The sequence below is a fragment of the Syngnathus acus genome, chromosome 21, assembly GCF_901709675.1.
Source record: "Syngnathus acus chromosome 21, fSynAcu1.2, whole genome shotgun sequence".
Taxonomy (NCBI): Eukaryota; Metazoa; Chordata; class Actinopteri; order Syngnathiformes; family Syngnathidae; genus Syngnathus; species Syngnathus acus.
In genome coordinates this window covers 750,982-769,238 of record NC_051105.1, presented here as the reverse complement: position 1 = coordinate 769,238, position 18,257 = coordinate 750,982, and the positions used below count along the sequence as shown (strand labels likewise).

The window sequence follows — 18,257 nt, the reverse complement described above, 5'->3', positions numbered from 1 at the left end:
AAGCGGCATTGGGTCAAAAACAACAGCAATTAAAATGACGTTGTCTGTAGGGCATTTGCAAAAACACAAACACGTAGCGGATATACACATATTTTTATTTTTAATATGACAGAAGCTCGACCGCCAAAACATCCGAGCTCGCTGCCATTGTCTTTCGAGCCAATAGTTTGGATTTGTGAAATGCTCTGGGCGGAGACGCCCGCTTGAATGCCGTAAATGTCACGAGAGTTTGCCACGCCGTGAGGTCAACATCCACAAGGGGAAAGTCGGATCTACAAGACGGCTGGCTTCCTTTTGATGACAGATACTCCACCCTAATGTCCCATTTACGCCTAAGCCCCAAATGATGTCATCTGAAAAATATACGTAGATCAAGGAGCACTGGGGGGGGGACCGATGGTATCCAGAAATACCGTGCGTATCACAGCATTTATTTTTTAATCTTTATCTTTTGTTTCTACAACACACTGAAGATTTGCCAGAATCTCCACTTTACCGTTTGACGGCCGGCCATACGCATCCCTGCCAGTAGCCGCTGGTCTCCATGCTCTTGTTAAAAGCTGAGCGGCAGAAGCGGACCTCGCTATCAAACATGCGCTTGTCACACGGATGGATAATTGTCTGCGACAACGCTGCTGGAGGAGACAAGACACACACACACACACACATGCGCAAGCCATGCCAGCTTGAGAGCAGCACGACGTGCTTTGCAAACACAGCCGACTAACAGAAGATAACAAAGCACCTTTTATGGATTTGTGTTCTCATGTCGTCTCACCTGTCCCGAAGAAGACAAACGCCAGCGTAAAGGAAGTCAACATCCTCAAACGGGGCTCCTAAATATTTGATGCCTTGCATCAAGAGTAAAAAAAATAGAAAGGTCACTGCAAACAATCGTTTCGGCAAGGTCGGGCTTAATATTGCTTCATTGCTTTTGTTTCTTCACTAAACAATAGCAAACTTGCAAAAACCCATTAAGAATGCAAATTGTTTATTCTCCACCTCAAACTATTTGCTAGCTGCAGCCCTGCCAAGCCCTTTGTGTCCTTGTGGTTAGAGTCCAGCTCGCTTTGGCTGAGCGTTTGATGCTCTCGCAATATCTTTCCAAAGCTTGGTTAATGTTGAAAATGCAAATGAGGCCAAGGGCGGAGCCACGGACTATCTGACTCATCTTGGTTAAAGCAGCCAAGATGTCATTTTGTCATCTCAGGAGTAGAGAGTCCGAAGTGAGGTAGGCTCACGTACGTACCTTTAGACGTCTTGATGATCGATTGAGAAGGAGCAAGAGCTGGCAGAGCGCTCGCGATCTGCCTGTCGTCTTCTGCTCCTATCGCTGAAAGCGTGGAGCTCTTTTCGTTGCGCAACCGCAACGGACAGCCTGCTTCCGTTCCCAGAGCAGGCCTGACTGTTCCCATGCTACCCAAAGTCATGATCCCTCCCCCACGCCCAAGAGACCCCCCCGTGTCAACAAGCCGACACGATCCCATCTCCTAGCTTGAAGTTCCTCCGAGGTTTTGGGCTTCTTCGCTAGAGTTGGGGGTCCGAATCTTGAAACCTGGCTCCAACTTCCTGAAATCTGACTTGGAAAATGAGCCGACCTACATTTTAAGGGCTGAGGTGGAAGGTGGTTGTTCCCGGAGGCCGGAAACATCTCACTCATCGCGACATGGACCTCGCTCCGCCTCGACATTTCCAAGCTTGCCCGTTGGCCTAGCGACGCGTAGCCGCAATATCGCCACCGTGCATTTATGAGTGGAGAATTTGTTTGCACAGTGGTCCTAAGAAAACCTTGCCATGGCCCTCAAATTAAAGGCTAAATGGAGGCAAGAGTGCAAAAGTGACGCTGGAGTCTCTCGAGCTGATGGAAAACACAACACAAAAATGGCCAAGATGCAGGCAAGCCATTTTTGCTGACAGTGCATTTCCCCCCCCACCCTTTTAATTCCTCACTCGGTGTCTAAAGACACGATGACCTGCTGAGGGAATTTTGAACAGTTGTTATCTTTTTATACGACAGATATCAGACATTTTTCCAACTCGTTGCCTCTGCTCGACACTGTCGAAAGAACGCGGGCCAGAAATCACCAGAGCTTCTTTCCCCTCGCCAGGAACATAATAAATACTCGACTTGTAAATTCATTGTGACACGGGTGAGTTTTTTTCTTTGCATTTCTGCTGTATTATGATAAATACGTTCACGCCTGGAGCATTGGCACCTTGCCATCGTTTTCCATCGTGTCAACAAATGATTGGAAGAGACACTCGGAGAGCAAAGCCTCAGGTCAGAACTTTTGTACGACTATCGGGAAGTCAACACTTTCTCGTCCCAACCCGAAGACAAACCGCAGCGTAATCACTTTGTTTTTCCACACGCTTCTGGTAGAGGACGACGCTGCTCAGTCGTTTCGAAATTGGTAGCAGTAGTTGTTGTTGCTAAAATAGCCAAAGAGGATGCTTGTGAAATGAGATGAAGAAATGCCGAGTCGGCGTTACGACTCTCGTTGAGTCAAAGTAAAAATCGCATTTAGAGACATGCGGACGAGAGAGATGCCAGATGAAGATGTACTACATGTTTCCAAGTTTGATTTGGGTGGGGGGAGGGATACTTGGGGGATCGCAACACGCTTGATTGCAATGACAGATTGCGGCAGCGACGGATGCTCCACGGGGTTTTGGAGGACACGACTCGCTGGCCGCTTTGCCCTTTCTTCTTCAAGCAGTCGGAGTTGCATTTTCATTTTCCCTCGTGCTTAATTGGACATGTGGAGCCCGATCTCCACCTACCATAAAGATGATGTCTCTTTAGCCAGGCATCTGGTTCCCATTGAAAGCGGGCCAAAACTTCATTTATTGGCTCTTGGGCGAACGAGCCCTAATATTACTCGCCGACGAGCCCAGCTGGAAGAGGTTACGTCGTTGGGAATCCATGAGGTGAAAGCCGCGGGTTGACACCAGCTGATTGATAGGCTTCCTTCCATTTCAGCTTATTGTTATGTTTTACAATCTGCTGTCAAAGAGCCAAGACGCGTGTGTAGCAGCAATCCCCATTTTTCTGCTTGATTAGTCACAGACCCACCCCATGGCCATTGCTGTTCGGAAGGAACTCCAGCGCCACGGTAACAACGGAATGCCGCCGCGGTGAAAATGACGTTGACTCCACCGCAGCATGTTTGTTTGTTTGTCACATTTGCGCGCCCGCAACGCTCGTGTCCATCGGAGAGGGAAAACAATAGCAAAGTCGGGACCGGGAGCGGCCTCGCGGCCTCGCGGCCTCGCGGCCTCGCGGCTGGCATTGTAACGTTGCTGATTTACGCTTGGCAGCGTTGAAAACAATCCCATGAAAAAGCCAGAAAAATGAAAGCTGAAGATGTGTTGAGCGCAAGCCCGGTTTGTCCTGGGTTCGTTTTGTTTGATTTGGCTCGGAGAGGGCGCCAGCACCGATACGGCGTACAATTTGAGGTTGCAGTCTGTTGTGAACGCTCCACTGCGGCCGGCGTGCGCTCGGCTCAGCACGGGTACTTTGTGGAGTGCTTTTTATTTTGAAAGCACAATTGCATGATTCTTCACAACTTTGAGTTCACAAGGTGCAAGAACATTTGGCCGTAGCCAGCTGCCAGTGCAATCACTGCGGTATCCTTCGTTCACCTTTTATCTATCAAGCCGTCAAAGCGTTTTTCCCTACACTTAAGCCTGAATTCGAGGGCTCGGCCAAATCCAAAGCAGTGAATCCATTCAGCAACCAACTTTTTTCAAACGACATCAGACTGGCTTCATTGGCCGTCTCGGTGCGAAAGCAAAGCCCTCTCTCTTCCTTTGTTGTGCAAACGATCATTAAAAACAAAAGCAAAACAAACTGTCATGTGTCCGCAACATTATGCCAGAGGGATTTATTGGACTCAAACATTGGCTTATCATGACACAACCTGGGCCGCTTTCCGGATGTTTTGTTTTATTGATTTTTTTTGAAGGGAAGAGGACATTTATTCTTCGTAACCAAAATACTGAAGACAACCAGAGCAAGTGAGCATCAAAGAATATGATAAACAAAACAAAAAATCCAATCAAATCAATACTTCGAACCTTGCCAGAATGAAGGCAAATTTGCTAAAGCTGTTTCTGACGGCTCCAGTCTGTCACCGTCCAATGCTCGAGGCACACCACAAATGCGCCCCAACTTCCTGAAGCACAAATTGGAATAATGACATTTGCTGCAAGGGCAACTTCCAGTTCCTCAGCACCTGCAAGCAGCAAAGAGACAGACACGCCCACTAGCGTCAGCATGCTTCACTTCGCATTTTGGTGTCAGAGCTCAGCGCCGGCTTGTCCCTCTCAGGCATGTTCACTTTACAACCCAGGGATTGAGAACCGCCTCTGTTTTTGCAGGCCTCGTCACGCAGATAGCTCACGTCGCCGTCCCAATTCAACTCATTTGCGCTCAGCTTTTTGTTGCACTGAGCTTAATGACAATCACAGTGACATGAACCAAAACAGCGCCGCTGGGGGATGCAAAGATGAAGAGCTAAATTAGCTTTAGCTAATCAGAGGCTGCTTTTGCACCATGGTCTCGATCTACTGAGTAGATCATAGGAGTCCCGCGAATCAAATACGTATATTGTTGTGCAGACGTTGCCAAGTCGTTGCCATGAATATTGCCGACCTTGCATTCTTTTTCTTGAAATGACACGTCCGTGCCAGTGTGATGTTTTTCCTCGAACTCGTGATAAGGATGGTGGAGGTGTAAGCCCGAGGCAGACTTGACAGGTTCTTCATTAGTTCTTGTGTTGAGAAATCAGTGGCATGTTTTGACGTGTAAAATCCAGGGACACCACGTTTGACACGATGGAGAACCGATGTTGCTCATTTAAGGTGTCACCAGACAAACTCAGAAGAAACCCCCGAGCCCGTCGATGACATCATTTTCCATGGAGCATTTTCACTTTTCTTCCAATTCCAATTCAATCGATCACATTTCCAAGTTGTTTGGCGCAAAGGAAATGTCAAAATAATCCATTGAAGGGCAAAAACAGCTGTTGACATAAAAACCACAGTCAGTGATAATAACAGGCATGTGAGAAGTTTGAGACCGCACGGGGCGTCGTGGCTCCGCCCCTTCCAAAATGCTATGTGTAATGGCCTAACCTAACAATATGCAGTTTATTTGTAAATGCGGGATGGCCTGGCTTTCACACACTTGCCTTTGCAAGACAGAAGTCAATTTGTCACTGATTTTCATATTGATTGACATTTGTGCAGTTTGCGCTGGCAGGAAGCAAATATTTTCTGCAAGCTCGAGCCGCCTCACCTGTGCGGCCATCAGCGAGCGTGAGAGGCAAGAAATGCAGCGTGCAGGCAACGGTGGCAGATTTACGTGATTGCTGTCAATCGTATCACAGCCTGTTAATGGCCTCAAGCGAAGGCTGGAACGACTAATTGCTTTAGCAAGCTTGTTTTATTGCCGTGCCGGTCGGTCCCCCTTCTGTGCCAAAACCGAAAAAGCCTCACACATTGTCAACGTGCTCGTGCAATAAAATGTGTTTGCCTGTTAGCCACCAGCGCAAAACCGAGACAACGACCAGCTCAGCGTTTCGAGTCAACATTCAAATATTCATCAAATGTGTCATAACCGCTCACTGTCAGGCGGAATAGGCTCCACATCTGGACTTTGGTGGCTCCGTTGTTTATTTACAAGCCAGTCCGACAACACCGCCGCACGGCTCCGCTCCACTGCAAAAAGTGCGGTCGCGGACGTCATCCATTCAAAATGCGATGCGGAAATAGCGTGGAGACAATCGGAAGCCCGGCCAAGTGTGGGAGTTAGCCCGCTTAGCGCGGAAAACCGCATCCCGTCGACGCATCATTCTGTCTCGGTTCGTTTTATTTCTTTTCTTTTTTTTTCTTTGATTTGATTTGCCAATCGGATGAAAACGAACGTAAAAACCAAACATTTGTCAGGCCAGAAAAATGCTTTGGGTTTTTTGCAGTGACAATGAAAACTTCGCTTCCTTACTTGTCGAATATAGCCAATGATACATATGTGGTCTCACTGGCTATTCATTTGACTCTCTTTGGACACCACTTTCAGCCCAAACGTCAGTGTCACATGAAAACATGTCAAGCCAAGCTAAAGTGGATGGAAGTGGACACCTTTGGTTTGAACGTCCCGAATAATTCGATTTCCCCGCTGGATGAGCTCAAGTGCACACAATGTACCAAGGCTGCAGGGGAAGAATCTGAGCAAACGACCGGCGTCTGCTCCCATTTGCCTCGCTCTCATCCCGAGCCAAGTCGTCAGAAGGCTCTTTGAACCTGACACGAGCTCGAGTCTGCTCCGTCCCCATTGCGTGTGTACGTCTGGCCGATATAGGAGCTTGCGTGGCTAGTAGCAAAACATTTTGCTTGCACGCTTCCAATTCATGTTGCAGCTTCCAACCACAATGGCCACACTTCAATTTGAATTATGAGCATGGGTCCTTCAAGCACTGTTTGTGTTTTGGCGAGACATGCCCATCCAATTCTGTTTTTAAGACATCATTGAGTGCTGAGTGATTGTTTGGGATCCCCACATTCATTTGCACTGGAAATCTTCAGTCATGCTGAGGCCCCTAGATGCTCACTCATTTGTCATCAAGAACAACAAACAGCCATTCTAAACAGCCCCAATATTCTGTCGGATCTTCCAAACCGCTTTAACTTCACAAAGCCAAGACGTGAGCTACGGCCAGAACGGCGATCAACTGACGGCCACCGCGGCGGCCGACTAAATACAAGCAAAGCCATGAGACAACGAGAAACACCTGGACGAGACACCAGCGGCCGAGGAAGCCGATTGGTCCGTGGAAGCCGCCCGGCTGACGAGGACAGGTGGAAGGGAAAGACAGACAGATAGGTAGTTCATGAAAAAGGGAGAGCTGGACTACCAAAAAGCAAATGCAATGATAAATGTTTCACTTCATAAATACAGTAAGAGGTTAAAAACACAGTTCAGGACATTTTCAAATATAAGATAGTGGCCGCCTATTGAGAGCCGCTTCCCCTTTCCCGCACAAGGCACCGCTTGTCAAGCACGGGAACAAACTGTGCTTCCGATTGGAATGGAAGCGCGTCTAGCCAAATGGGACAGCAAAGGACAAACGGGGTCACCTTGGGCCAAAAGAAGACTGAAAAGACACCAGCGTTGGCTAAAGCGCGCCTCGCCTCTCACCCACTCGGCCAATTTTCACGGACGGTCACAAACAACGGCATTGTTTGTGCCGCCGTTCCCACTGTACCTCCCCAACACTGGGCTGGCTCCCTCTTGGACTTCCTCCCTCCTTGTGGTGGGGCAATTACTGTAACTGTCACTTTTTTGTTCTTTCTCATCCAAGGAAGAAAACGGAAAGTTTTTATGCCCCCCCCCTCCTTCCTGTGCCTTCATTCTTTTTGTCATCCCGCGGTGCGCGGCGTAAACTGTGTCCACTTCAATCACGATGTGCTCTCTGATTAGATGTTAGCTCAGCTGGGGACGCAAGCGGGCGGCCGGGCGGGGGGGGTATTTGGCCTCGGACGGTTAGTTGGGGTAAATAGCCAGTGCGGGCAAATGTCTGTCACGTGCGTGTGTGTCAGTCGATGGCGAGGGGTGTGACCTCGAGATGGGCCGGTTCCACCCAATCCGATGGGCCGCAACGATGCACACGCACACTGACACGCCCACATGTCCAGCGCCTAAGTGATACACCCCCAATGTCCTCCCTTCCCTCTCAACTTGATGCAAAAAGTTGACCAAGCGGCGTTGCGGCAGACAATCAAATGTTCGACACTGTGGAAAACTACAAAGCCGGAAGATCCATTTTCCGTTTCATCTTTGCGCAACTCGTTGGAAGGAAAACGTGTTGATTTTCTTCATTTTGCAATGAAGACGTATGACAGCTGCACAAGCCATTTCTACGTGGCGAACCAGAATTATTTGTCCTCATTTCTACTCTAGTTGAAAGTGACCGCACAAGACTATTTTGTTGATCGCTTGCGGTGTTTGTACGAAATGCGTGTCGGCCGAGTGGTTTGCGTACTGGCAGCACTCGTTTATTTTGTGACTGTGTGTCACACAAAACAGAGTAAACACAGCTTATAGAAGAAACCAAAGCAGCAATCCTTACTTGTCAACAGGCTTTTTTGTGCCCAACAGTGTGGCCCGCCCGGGTTGCCATTCTCGCCCCCGATGTGGACAAAAGACAGACCTCTAATGGAGTCAATAATTACAGGCGCTGGCTCTTCTGGGCTCCAATTGTGCAAATCCAGACGTGTGCCTGTGCATTAACTTCTAAACTGGGGACTGTGTTCTGTCAAATCAACTCAAAGTGTCATCTCAATGTATATATACGTATACAGGCTCATTCTACCGTGTAACCTTGTTGAGGGGTCGTCACGGCCACAAATCTCCATCTTTGAACCACGCCCCCTCGACTTGATGTCGAAACCGGCCTGTGGTGACTTCCTAGTTGCCGTGCAATCTTTTTGGTGACTTTTTGGAGGCTGGGCCAAGTGGCATTCTGCGTGCCGTGCCGTGCCGTGCCGTGCCGTGCCGTGCGCTGGCTACCCATCCGAAGCCTGCCTGATGTCTCAGACTCAAGTCTAAGAGGTTTATCAGCTCTGGCCTAGGAGATTAGACACCGCTTACTGCAGGGATGAATCCACTTTAAACGGTGCATTTGCATTTCAAGACAATCTCAGGAAGCGAGCTTCATCGTTATTTCCCAACAAATGAGTCTTAGCCTTCTGGGGGGGGTTTGCAAGTGTTGGCCAAAATGGAACGACACACTACCACCAAAAAAACATTTGGACAGTCTTTGGTTTTTGGAGAGACTAAAAACTGGAAAATTGCAAGAAAACAGTGCATTTGGAAGTCGACTGGTCAAAAGAGGACTTTCCTCCCCGTTCAACACCAGAAAGAGAGAAAATAAAACGTCAGCCGAGTGCGTAAATGAATACATAAGTTTATTTAAATAAATGCTTTGCCATAACAAAAAAAGACAAAGGTTACAAGAGTACATATAAATTACAAGTAGAATAAATATTACACAGTGATATTCGCTTGAATAATTTGACTTTTATTCTTATTTGTCATTGCAAATGCTGACCATTTGAATTCCCCCCTCCATCCGTCCAATTCAGAGCACCAAATTGATGCCAACCAAAGCAAATGTGTTACGTATTGAGAAAAAGCTGTGGTTACTGTACTACCAACGTATGAAAAGTGAGCTAAAAACCAAAATGGGGAGACACGAGGGAAACGCGAGCAAGTCGCCACTGACGCTGCGCCGCTTGTTGGCTCGGGTGAGATGTCAAATGCCGCAGCGGCTCCTCCTCCACATTTCCTCGGCTCCCGCCATGCTGTCTTACTAAGCGGCGTCTAATGATATGCGCTGAGTCGGGGGAAAGTGGCTCGGCCCTGAATATGTGCACTGTACCAGGTGATCGTTCTTCCTATGTCACCGCCTCGGAATTAAAAAAAAATAAAAATAAAAAATCAGGCCCTCTTGCTGCAAATGATGCAGAGCCCCTGTCAACAAATTTCCCCCAAAGTGACCCTTGAAAAGGTGAGCACGACATGACACGGACAACATCAAGTTTTTTTGTTTCTTTCTTTTCTTCTCTTTCACTGACTTCCTGTTGGATCAATATCAATGCTCGTCTGTTTCCTTTGTGGTTGTCGGGAGCTGTCGGGGGCAGTGCCTGCCTGCGCAAATTATATTCACAACTGCAAGCATGTTTTGTTTTGCGTGTTGCTTCACGTCCAAAACAAACGTCCTCTGGCAGCCGCTCGCTCTTTCTCTCTCTCTCTCTCTCTCGGCCAACTATATACGTACATTGGCAGTCACGCAACAAACAAGAAAATCAAAGAGGCTTGCATGAATCTTAGCTTATCACTCGGGAAGGACAAAATGGAGGTCCAACTGCCCATAGGTCACACTTCCGATCAAAGCGGGCAAAGGGAATTGTTCCTCTCGCTTGACCGACAGCGACCCCTTGACCCTTTGACCCCCGTGTCAAGTGTCGCTCCTAGCGAGGGGCTGTCTGAAAAAGTCAATGTCACCTGGGCGGTGTCCATTTTACCAATGAAATGTATTTGCATGAAGGAAGGCACTGGGAGGGGAGGGGAGGGGATGGGGGGGCACACACATATTCACAGATGGGGAGCAACTCGAGTGAAATGACGCAGCAGAAGCTTTAAAAAAAAAAACACACACACACACACACACACATTCAAGGACTAGATTTCAAAAACATGGTTCCACCAAACAGAGAGGAAAAAAAAGCACAGCTCGGGGTAAAAGCGGGCTACCTGAAGGCAAATCAAAAAGCACAAATGCAAGAGAATCTCGCCTGTCCGGACTTTGTACGTTTCATCGTGCGCTCGACTCAAATCGTCCAAATTGAGTCCCGTCGGGCGAAAAGCATTTTCCTCTCTTGCCTTTGATTTCACCGTCGCCGTTTGGCAGCGTCTGTTCAAAATAGGCACATTTGGCATATCGGGCTAGCTACGCACGCTCAAAGAGCCATGGGCGTCCTCTTTACGTTGCCAAACCACCAATTCACAGCGGACAGCCGTGTCCGAGCAGTGAAAAAAGGAAATCAAACCAGGGGAATGAAATAAAATGACATGATTTGGTTTTGTCTGGTATTGGCTGACAAAGCGAGCTAATAGGTAGCACCAGTGACGTGCGCTGAGGTTCATGACTGGGGACGCACTGACGTCAATCACCTCCCCCCACCCCCACCCCAATTAGTGAATAAATCTGCCGCACTGTCCCGACCACCTGAAAGCCAGCAACCCGCCCTCTCCCAGTTCAAAAAAAAACAAAACATTCCATACACATACTTCTGTCAGCCAGTTTTGTACAAGGGGTCCCGTGAGCCACATTTAGCGAGATGAGCGTTTGGTCAACAACAGAAGAGGAAAAAAAAATCTGCAGGTGTTCTTTTCATTTTCTCAACCCTCCTGTTATGTATGTCACGGGTCAAATGGACCCATGTCAAGTTTTTTTTTTTTTTTTTCCGGTATGAAACATTTGCTGCTTGGCATAATGGATGTACATAATCAATTCATTTCAAGAACATTGTCGCTGTTCCTGAGAATGGAACGTAACAGGAGGGTTCACAACTCTTGAGCTGAGACGGGAACATATACACGCGTTGTTCAGACCGGAAATGTAAGCCGTGCGTCTTGGAGGGGAGGAAAGGGGGGAAGAGAGAGAGAGAGGGGGGGGGGGGTGATGTTTGATTGTGGTCCTCGTATTCTGTTTGTCCTTTACTCGTTGTTGTTGTTGGTGCTCTCCAGGTCTTTACACTGGATGTCTCCGCCACTGTAATCCGTGCCGGGGAGTTGAACGCCGTACTTGTCCACACACCAACAGATGCCGCGCTTGCGGCCACGGGACGCCTTGCACTGCGGGTCCACAAGCGGGATTTGGTCGGACGACAGCCCACGCAAAAAAAGTAGCTGAAGAGGGCAAACTCACTCACCTGTTTGCGTTTGAAGAATCCTTTTCTGTCACAGTTAGGAAGGTACAAAGAGAGAGCCATGACTCGAGACGTATCTTTCATTCCCTGAATGATGCCGTCCAGTTTTCTCCGGCAGGGTCCCTGCAAACGTCGACCAATTCAAAGGTTTGCTTTGTATTCCGACAGACCGGCAGCTGCCATACTCACAAACTCGGGCTCGTGTTTGTCCATGGGCAGCGGGGAGTAGTCCATGGCGGAGCCCATGGAGCGCTGCTTGCCCAGCTTCCTCTTCAGCTCCTTGCGCATGGCGTGCACCTTTTTACTGTTGACAATGTCTTTGGTCAGGAGCGGCACCTTGGCCGGCTGCAGCTCCTCCGTCATCTCCGCCGCCGTCGTGTCCTCGTGCTCCCGGGACTCGGGCTCTGAACCCCGACAAAGAAACTGCGGTCAAAGTCAAGCCTGCCGTCCGTTTGTCCACCAAGGGACCGTCTCCGAGGCGGCCGTATCAGTCGCAAAGTTACTCGAATGCCAAAACGTCTTCAGCGTTACATCTTTGAGACCTTCGCTTGTTATTTGATATCGTTACACCTTCTCTGGCAATGACCAAAAACATTGATTCAGGAAGTCGGGACCCAAAGGCAACAGCAGGCAGGTGTTTGTGGAGACACCAGAGCTCGGCTGATGATCGGCAGCTGACACAAGGCTTCCAAAACACACATTACCCTTGGAAATCCGTTTTGCTTACTGACATTTTGTATCCCGGGTCGAGCCGAACCAGGAAAACCAACATTGTTGGTCTTTGAGGTTTGAGGGACTGCGTGGCTTTATTGCCGCTGCCAATTTCAAAGAGGGTATTGGATGTAGAAGTTCCGCGCATTGGACAACGCCATGTCAGATATTTTTACTAGAGCCGATAAATCAGAGACCAAAAGATTGGCCTCGACACCGGCGTCGGTAAGCACTCAGCTCCACTCGCACGGCCGGCCAAAAAGGAAGGACCTCGTTCGTAAAATCGATTGAGTCCGGATAAGACGGCTATACCTTGGATTCCACAGATTGTCTCGATAGGATCGTCCCTTGTCCTTAGTCCCTTGCTTCCCCTCCCCCTTCTATAAGCCAGCAGCCCGAGCAGAAGAGCTTTGAGGCCACAAAAAGAAGCCCTCGGCCCCCCCTTTGCGCCGCAAGTCGGTTAGCGCGGGGACTTTGCCAGACCTCGACTCGCCGGAGCGCCCGTGCCAGCGGATGACCCCGGCTATATTTATTTGACAAGGAAACCCGCTGCGGTGCAAAGGGCCAAGACGCGCTGAACCGGAGAGGAATTCTGGCTGCGGCCAAATACCGCTGTCCAAATATATTTGTTTGGAGTGAGACAATAGGCTGGTAAAGTCGCCCACCGGTTGCTACACTGCCTGGTTACCGTGGAGAAAGGCAACGGGGACACGAGCCACGAGAAACTGATGTTCAAAGAGCCTGACACAGCTTGAGTGTCTGGAGTCTCTGGTGGGTGGGTGGGTGGCAGGTTGTGGGGGCGCGGGGGGAGGGGGGGTCTACAAAGTGATTACCGGAATTGAGTCTTGGGCTTGTGCACAGCCATCTCTTTGAAATGAATCTCGCAACTCATGACTTGGCAGGCCTGGGCTTTGTGTTTGGATGTGTCCTTGTGTCTCTCTCTCTCTCTCTCTCTCTCGCTCTCTCTCTCTCACACAGACTGCACAGCTAAATATAAATACGGCATTCCCGTCTAGGCCTCCCCCTGACTGCTCTAGAAAACATACTTAATGCTTAGCCGGCGCGCTATTTGCTTGTGCACACATTTTAGCAGTCTCTTTTGGGTGTGAATAAACCAATCTTTGAGTTTGTTCATCTTTTGTGGGGGTGCGGTCTCCCGATGAGCAGGTGCACTGTGTTTCAGGTAGCTAGCCCTGTAGAAGAAAAAAAACAAAATGGAGGCCTGGAGGCATTCAAGTCAGCCAGGTGAGCCAAGTGGTGCTTGTTGGATTTCCCAGAATGACGTGTTGTGTCCGTCCGGCCTTTGCTTGGGTCTGAAATTCCATCTTTTTGAGGATGCAAGGGAGTTGCCGTTTCATCTCACCCGTGGCTAGGCTATGCTAATTACGGAGGTAAATGAGCCCGTGACGTTAGTAAACCATCCCTCCGCTTGAATATTTCACCATGAAGTGAGACAGAGGTGTGAACTAACCGGCAACAATGTTTAGGACTCGGTTTGAAGTTCAGAAACGTTTTATGATTTCAATTGGCATGTTTGCGACCCAATAAAAAGTGACAAAACCTTTAGAGCCTCCCCTCACTGAGCTTTCTCAATTCCTGACTCAACGTGAATCAGACAAACAAATGCAACATTCTTGCTTTTGAGCAAGGTAAATTGTGTCGAAGAAAGAGCTAGCTCCTCATCTTGTGCAGAGAAACCTCGAGCTTTTGTTTTCTGACGAACAATCGGATGCTGAGAAATCGCCAAAGACCAAATAAACAGAGGATGTGTGTTATTCCACAAAGGAAAAACAGCTTGTGGATCAAACAGCTGCAAAGCAATGGTCCATGTCCAAATTTTGCTCTGAGGTCTCGTCCCACCCGCATCTAACTTTGGCTTCCTAATGAGCTACATTGACGGACAAAATCTCTCCTTGGGTTCACAACAAGGGTCAAGGACCTTCAATCTCGGTCCTCGGGTGTCCCCGCTGCGGCACACTTGATGCAAATGATCAGCTGGAGGTGTGCAGAACATCAGGATCATTTCAACGGAAAAAGAGGCATTGCTTGCGACTGCCCTTGCGCAAATGAGACATTTGTTGCTAAGTGGGCAGCGACCAAAACAACACGCCTCGCTCTCAGTCTTCCTTGGAGGAAAGTAAGCCAATAGCAGCGTGGCAAAAGAAAAGTCCAAACAGTAGAAGGGATTACCGTTTTGTGTTCTTATGGTGATCGTGTTCCCGATACGCTCTGAGCTGATAATTGAGCGGCCGGTGCGAGACGTCGAATGGAGCAAATGTCGCCCTAAATATTTGCCGCCGACTGGTGCGTGTCGGGGGAGACGATTTGTTAACCGGCGACAGCGCCGAGAGTGTCGCGTGTCACCGTGATGACAAAGTAACTCCGGATCTTATATCGCTGTCAAAAGCCAATGTAGGCCTTTGGCTTTGGCATGTGCGCTCCGACTCCAACTCGCTGACCTTTTGCCGTAACTGGAGAACCTGCAAGGGATCCGTCTTGGGCGCTCAAGGTGAGATGGACGGACGGACGGACGGACAGATAGCAACAATGACGAGCTTTAGTTATTTGGCAAACGGATGGAGCTAAAGGTCCTATCTGAAGCTTAAAACGGCCCGCTGCCACAAAGTCATATCTGTTCCCGGGGGACAAAGCGACTCTCCCGATTCAGAGAACTCTTTTGGCCCCTAGACTCGGAGATGGAGCCACTAATGAATGCTTTGCTGGAACATGACCCCCAGACACCGCCGTGGCCTTTGCTTACACTACGTAATAGAAGAAGGGCGAGTGGAAATTCTCGACTCCCATTGTTGGGCCTCAAAACGTTTGGAAGCCGCTAGGGCTGCCGCTACGGCTGCCATCATGGCCTCCTGAGCTCCCCTCCGAGCGTTTACCTCGCTCAGCTGCAACAAACCAGAAGCTGGCCTTGTCGCTTCCAATCCACTCCGCCGCTTGACACTCAGAAATCCGAAAGTTTGCTGGGAGTCTGAGGTTATGGCATCGATGACGCCAAGGGAATTTAGGGCCACCAAATGCTTTGCAAAGGGAAGAAAATGAACCGCTGGCGGCAGGCAACTCACAGACACACAAAAGCAAAGACATCCCGGATGAGTCCAGAATCAAGAAAGCCTGCTTTGCGCTTGCCAACTATTGAGCTGACAAGTTGCTAACGCCTTTTGGAGTGGCCCACTCCTTGGCGGGATTTGAAGCCTCAACTCGCATCCCTCTCTCTCTCTCTCTCTCTCTCTCTCTCTGCTTTTGTCCAACACTCTGTCGCTCTCATTCCGCCGTTTGTCTCGCAGACGGATGCCGATTTAACGCTAATCGGGCCCCAGATAGCGCTCGGGCACAACTCAAAGAGTCAAGAAAAGCATTCTATTAGTCAAGTGGCATTTTCAAGAGGGTCCCTCTCGCCCAGTTGGCCTGTGAGATTGCAAATTGGTAAATGAGAGTAATGACTAACAGATCTCTGTAGGTGGCGGCACTGAGTGGCTTTGGATTTGAGTTGAAGTCAAGATTGGGGTGGATTCCGGCCTGAAGAGAAATGCGTTGCCGTGGTTTCGGAGACATCGGCGGGTAGAAATCTAAAAAATAGATCATCAGCCTGCCTTTTCAGACAAGTGAAGCTGAGAGATGTCAATCAAGCACGCGCCGTGAGATTTGGGCAAACAATCTGCAGAAAGCCTGCTTCGAATCAAATTAAGGCGCTAAGTTAATCAGGTGGCACCTGCCATCTGTCAAACTAACGGCTACTTTACCATTTGTTTTTTCTTTACATTCGCCCACCATCTGGGGTCTTGATCGAGGCTCGGTAAACGTTAGTCACCTGGCAAGTTGAATTGGAACGATGCTAATGAATCATCACAAATTCATTTCAAATGAGGAGTAACCGTTTTTGTTGATGACTCACTGATTGTATTTGTTGACCGTTCCAATGTTTTTTTGTTTTTGTTTTTTTAACTCAGGGCAGATTTCGTTGGAAAAATGCCATCATGCTTACTGGCAAACAAAATTGAAAATTGAATTGTTTTTAACTTGGTCGATTCGACCCATGCAGAGCAGGTTGCATTGGAAAGCTGTCAGTTTGCAAGTCATGATTTCATTGCAAATTTGTCATCGCATTGTATTTCATGAACTTGCACATGAGTCAAATTGACCCGCAACACACCCAGGGTGCTTCAACCAGCTTGACATCGCCCCCCGCGGTGCGCGCGCCATATGCACTGAGTTAAGAAGACATCATCGCGATGCCAAAAGCGCCCGCACACCCAGCACGCCCGCCCGCCCGCACGCACGCAGGGCCCCCATCGCCTCACCGCCCGCCCGCGCGCATGCACACGCCCTTACGTTCCTTACCTACGGGCGGGTGCGCCGGCTTGTATCCCTTCTGGTTGCTGCAGGCTCCGCGGCCGTGGAGGAGGGCGTGCAGGGGCTTCTCCTCGCCGCTGCGGGGTAGACAGCGCAGGCCCTGCGCGCACGTCCCCGTGTAGACGCCGCACGCCTGGCCCTCGCTCAGCGCGCACGTGAGGCAGCAGCCGCAACCCGGCTCCTTGACCAGCTGGCAGCCGCTCGGGATCGGCGGGCACATGGACCTGGCCTTGTCGTCGCACGGCTCGCACGGCACGTACGAAGCCCAGCAGCAGCAACCGCGCAGTCCCCACAGAAGCGTCCCCAACAGGCACAAAGTCCCAAACATTGTTGTCGTCTCGCCTAGTTATCGCGTAAAAGCGGCGCACAGGAGGAGGCGGAGGAGGAGGACCAGGAGGAGGAGGAGGCGGCGGCGGCGGCGGTGGGGGGAAAAGTGGACCGCTCTAATGAAGCACAATGCCTCAATCAGATAATCCAGTCTTAAAAGCTAAAGCCAAGAGTCTTTATCCAAGTGGTGCTGCGATCGAATTCAAAACAAGAGCAAAAAGCACCTTAATTGGAGACGTGCTCAAGTTGGCGCCCCAAACCTCCCAAAGGATCGCCCGCTCGCTGCAAAAAGAAGAAACTCCAAAAAAAGCAAAAGTCTTTGCGTTAGAGGGCGCCAAAAAGGCCAACAACTATAGCTGCATGCGCTCCCCTTCAATTAGTGCGACTTTCTCCAGCGGAGGCTCCGGAGCAGACTGATCAACTTGGGAGCTGCTTTGGCTTTTTAAAAACAGCCCGACGAGCCCAAACCCCGAACTATGAATACGTTCAACAGCAGCCGGGAAGGCAAGGCAAGGAAAGGAAAGGAAAGGGAAGGAAAGGAAAGGAAAGGAAAGGGGAGGCAAGGGAGGGGAAGCGAAGGGAAGGGAGGGGAGGGGAGGGGAGGGGAAGGGAGGCGCACTTGTTCCACGGCTTGGAGCCACGCCAAAACTCTCTCGCTGTCTCTCTCTCAGTCTCTCTCTGTCTCTCTCTGTCTCTAACACACACACACACACACACAGGCTGAGCTCATGCTGAGGTGCAAGACAGGAAGAAAAGTCACCACATTGAGCAAACTGAACACTGCAACATTCTGACGACAAAAGTGATCATAATCAAGAAAAACAACAACTTTGTATCCTCCTGTTGCGTTTCATTACTAAAGCAAAGACAAAAATACCAATGTGACTCACTGCATGTGTCAAAATATCATCCCATCTAGAAATGAATGATATGTCATTCGGAGAAAGAGGAAGGAAGGAATTCAGTTTTAGCCAAGGTTGTTAGTGGAAAGTCTTTGTCACACGTGTATGTTTTGGCTCTGCTGAGTGACAAACACTTCAAGTTTGCCTCGACCCAAAAAATAAATCAAATGATCTATCTAAAATGTAGTGAGCAACTAGTCTTCATCAAGGAAAAGTGGAGGAAAGTCTTAATTGGTGTCAAGGAAATAAGTTGAAGCAATGACGAGCCTGGTGGCACACACACACACACACACACGTGTTTAGAAGAGAGACACTGTTCGCGTGTGTTGCAGGCGAGCCTGACAAGCCAGTCTTGCGCTGACATTGTTGTCTGCATCCACAATAAGAGCTGATTGTTTCAGCGTGTGCTGCGCACATGTCATCCTCGGGCCGGCAGGCAGGCCGGCCGGCCGGCCA

At 49.4% G+C, this 18,257-nt stretch overlaps 1 protein-coding gene across 1 annotated transcript; it reads right to left on the bottom strand.

Moving 5' to 3' along the window:
- Window positions 1–11,257: 11,257 nt before the first annotated feature.
- On the bottom strand, window positions 11,258–17,467 carry igfbp5b (insulin-like growth factor binding protein 5b). The gene is made up of 4 exons (XM_037280762.1): window positions 16,561–17,467; window positions 11,686–11,900; window positions 11,500–11,619; window positions 11,258–11,422 (listed from the first exon to the last, which is right to left on the bottom strand). Exons 1-4 carry the CDS (start codon window positions 16,898–16,900, stop codon window positions 11,285–11,287), a joined length of 813 nt encoding a protein of 270 aa, XP_037136657.1. The 5' UTR covers window positions 16,901–17,467; the 3' UTR covers window positions 11,258–11,284.
- Window positions 17,468–18,257: the final 790 nt, after the last annotated feature.

Excerpts from the sequence above, each read along its gene's own strand:
- igfbp5b (XM_037280762.1), bottom strand. The coding sequence starts at position 16,900 with ATGTTTGGGACTTTGTGCCTGTTGGGGACGCTTCTGTGGGGACTGCGC. Across the intron at positions 11,620-11,685 it reads ACAAACACGAGCCCGAGTTT|GGACCCTGCCGGAGAAAACT; the intron begins GTGAGTATGGCA and ends CGACGTTTGCAG. Across the intron at positions 11,423-11,499 it reads GATTCTTCAAACGCAAACAG|TGCAAGGCGTCCCGTGGCCG; the intron begins GTGAGTGAGTTT and ends GTGGACCCGCAG.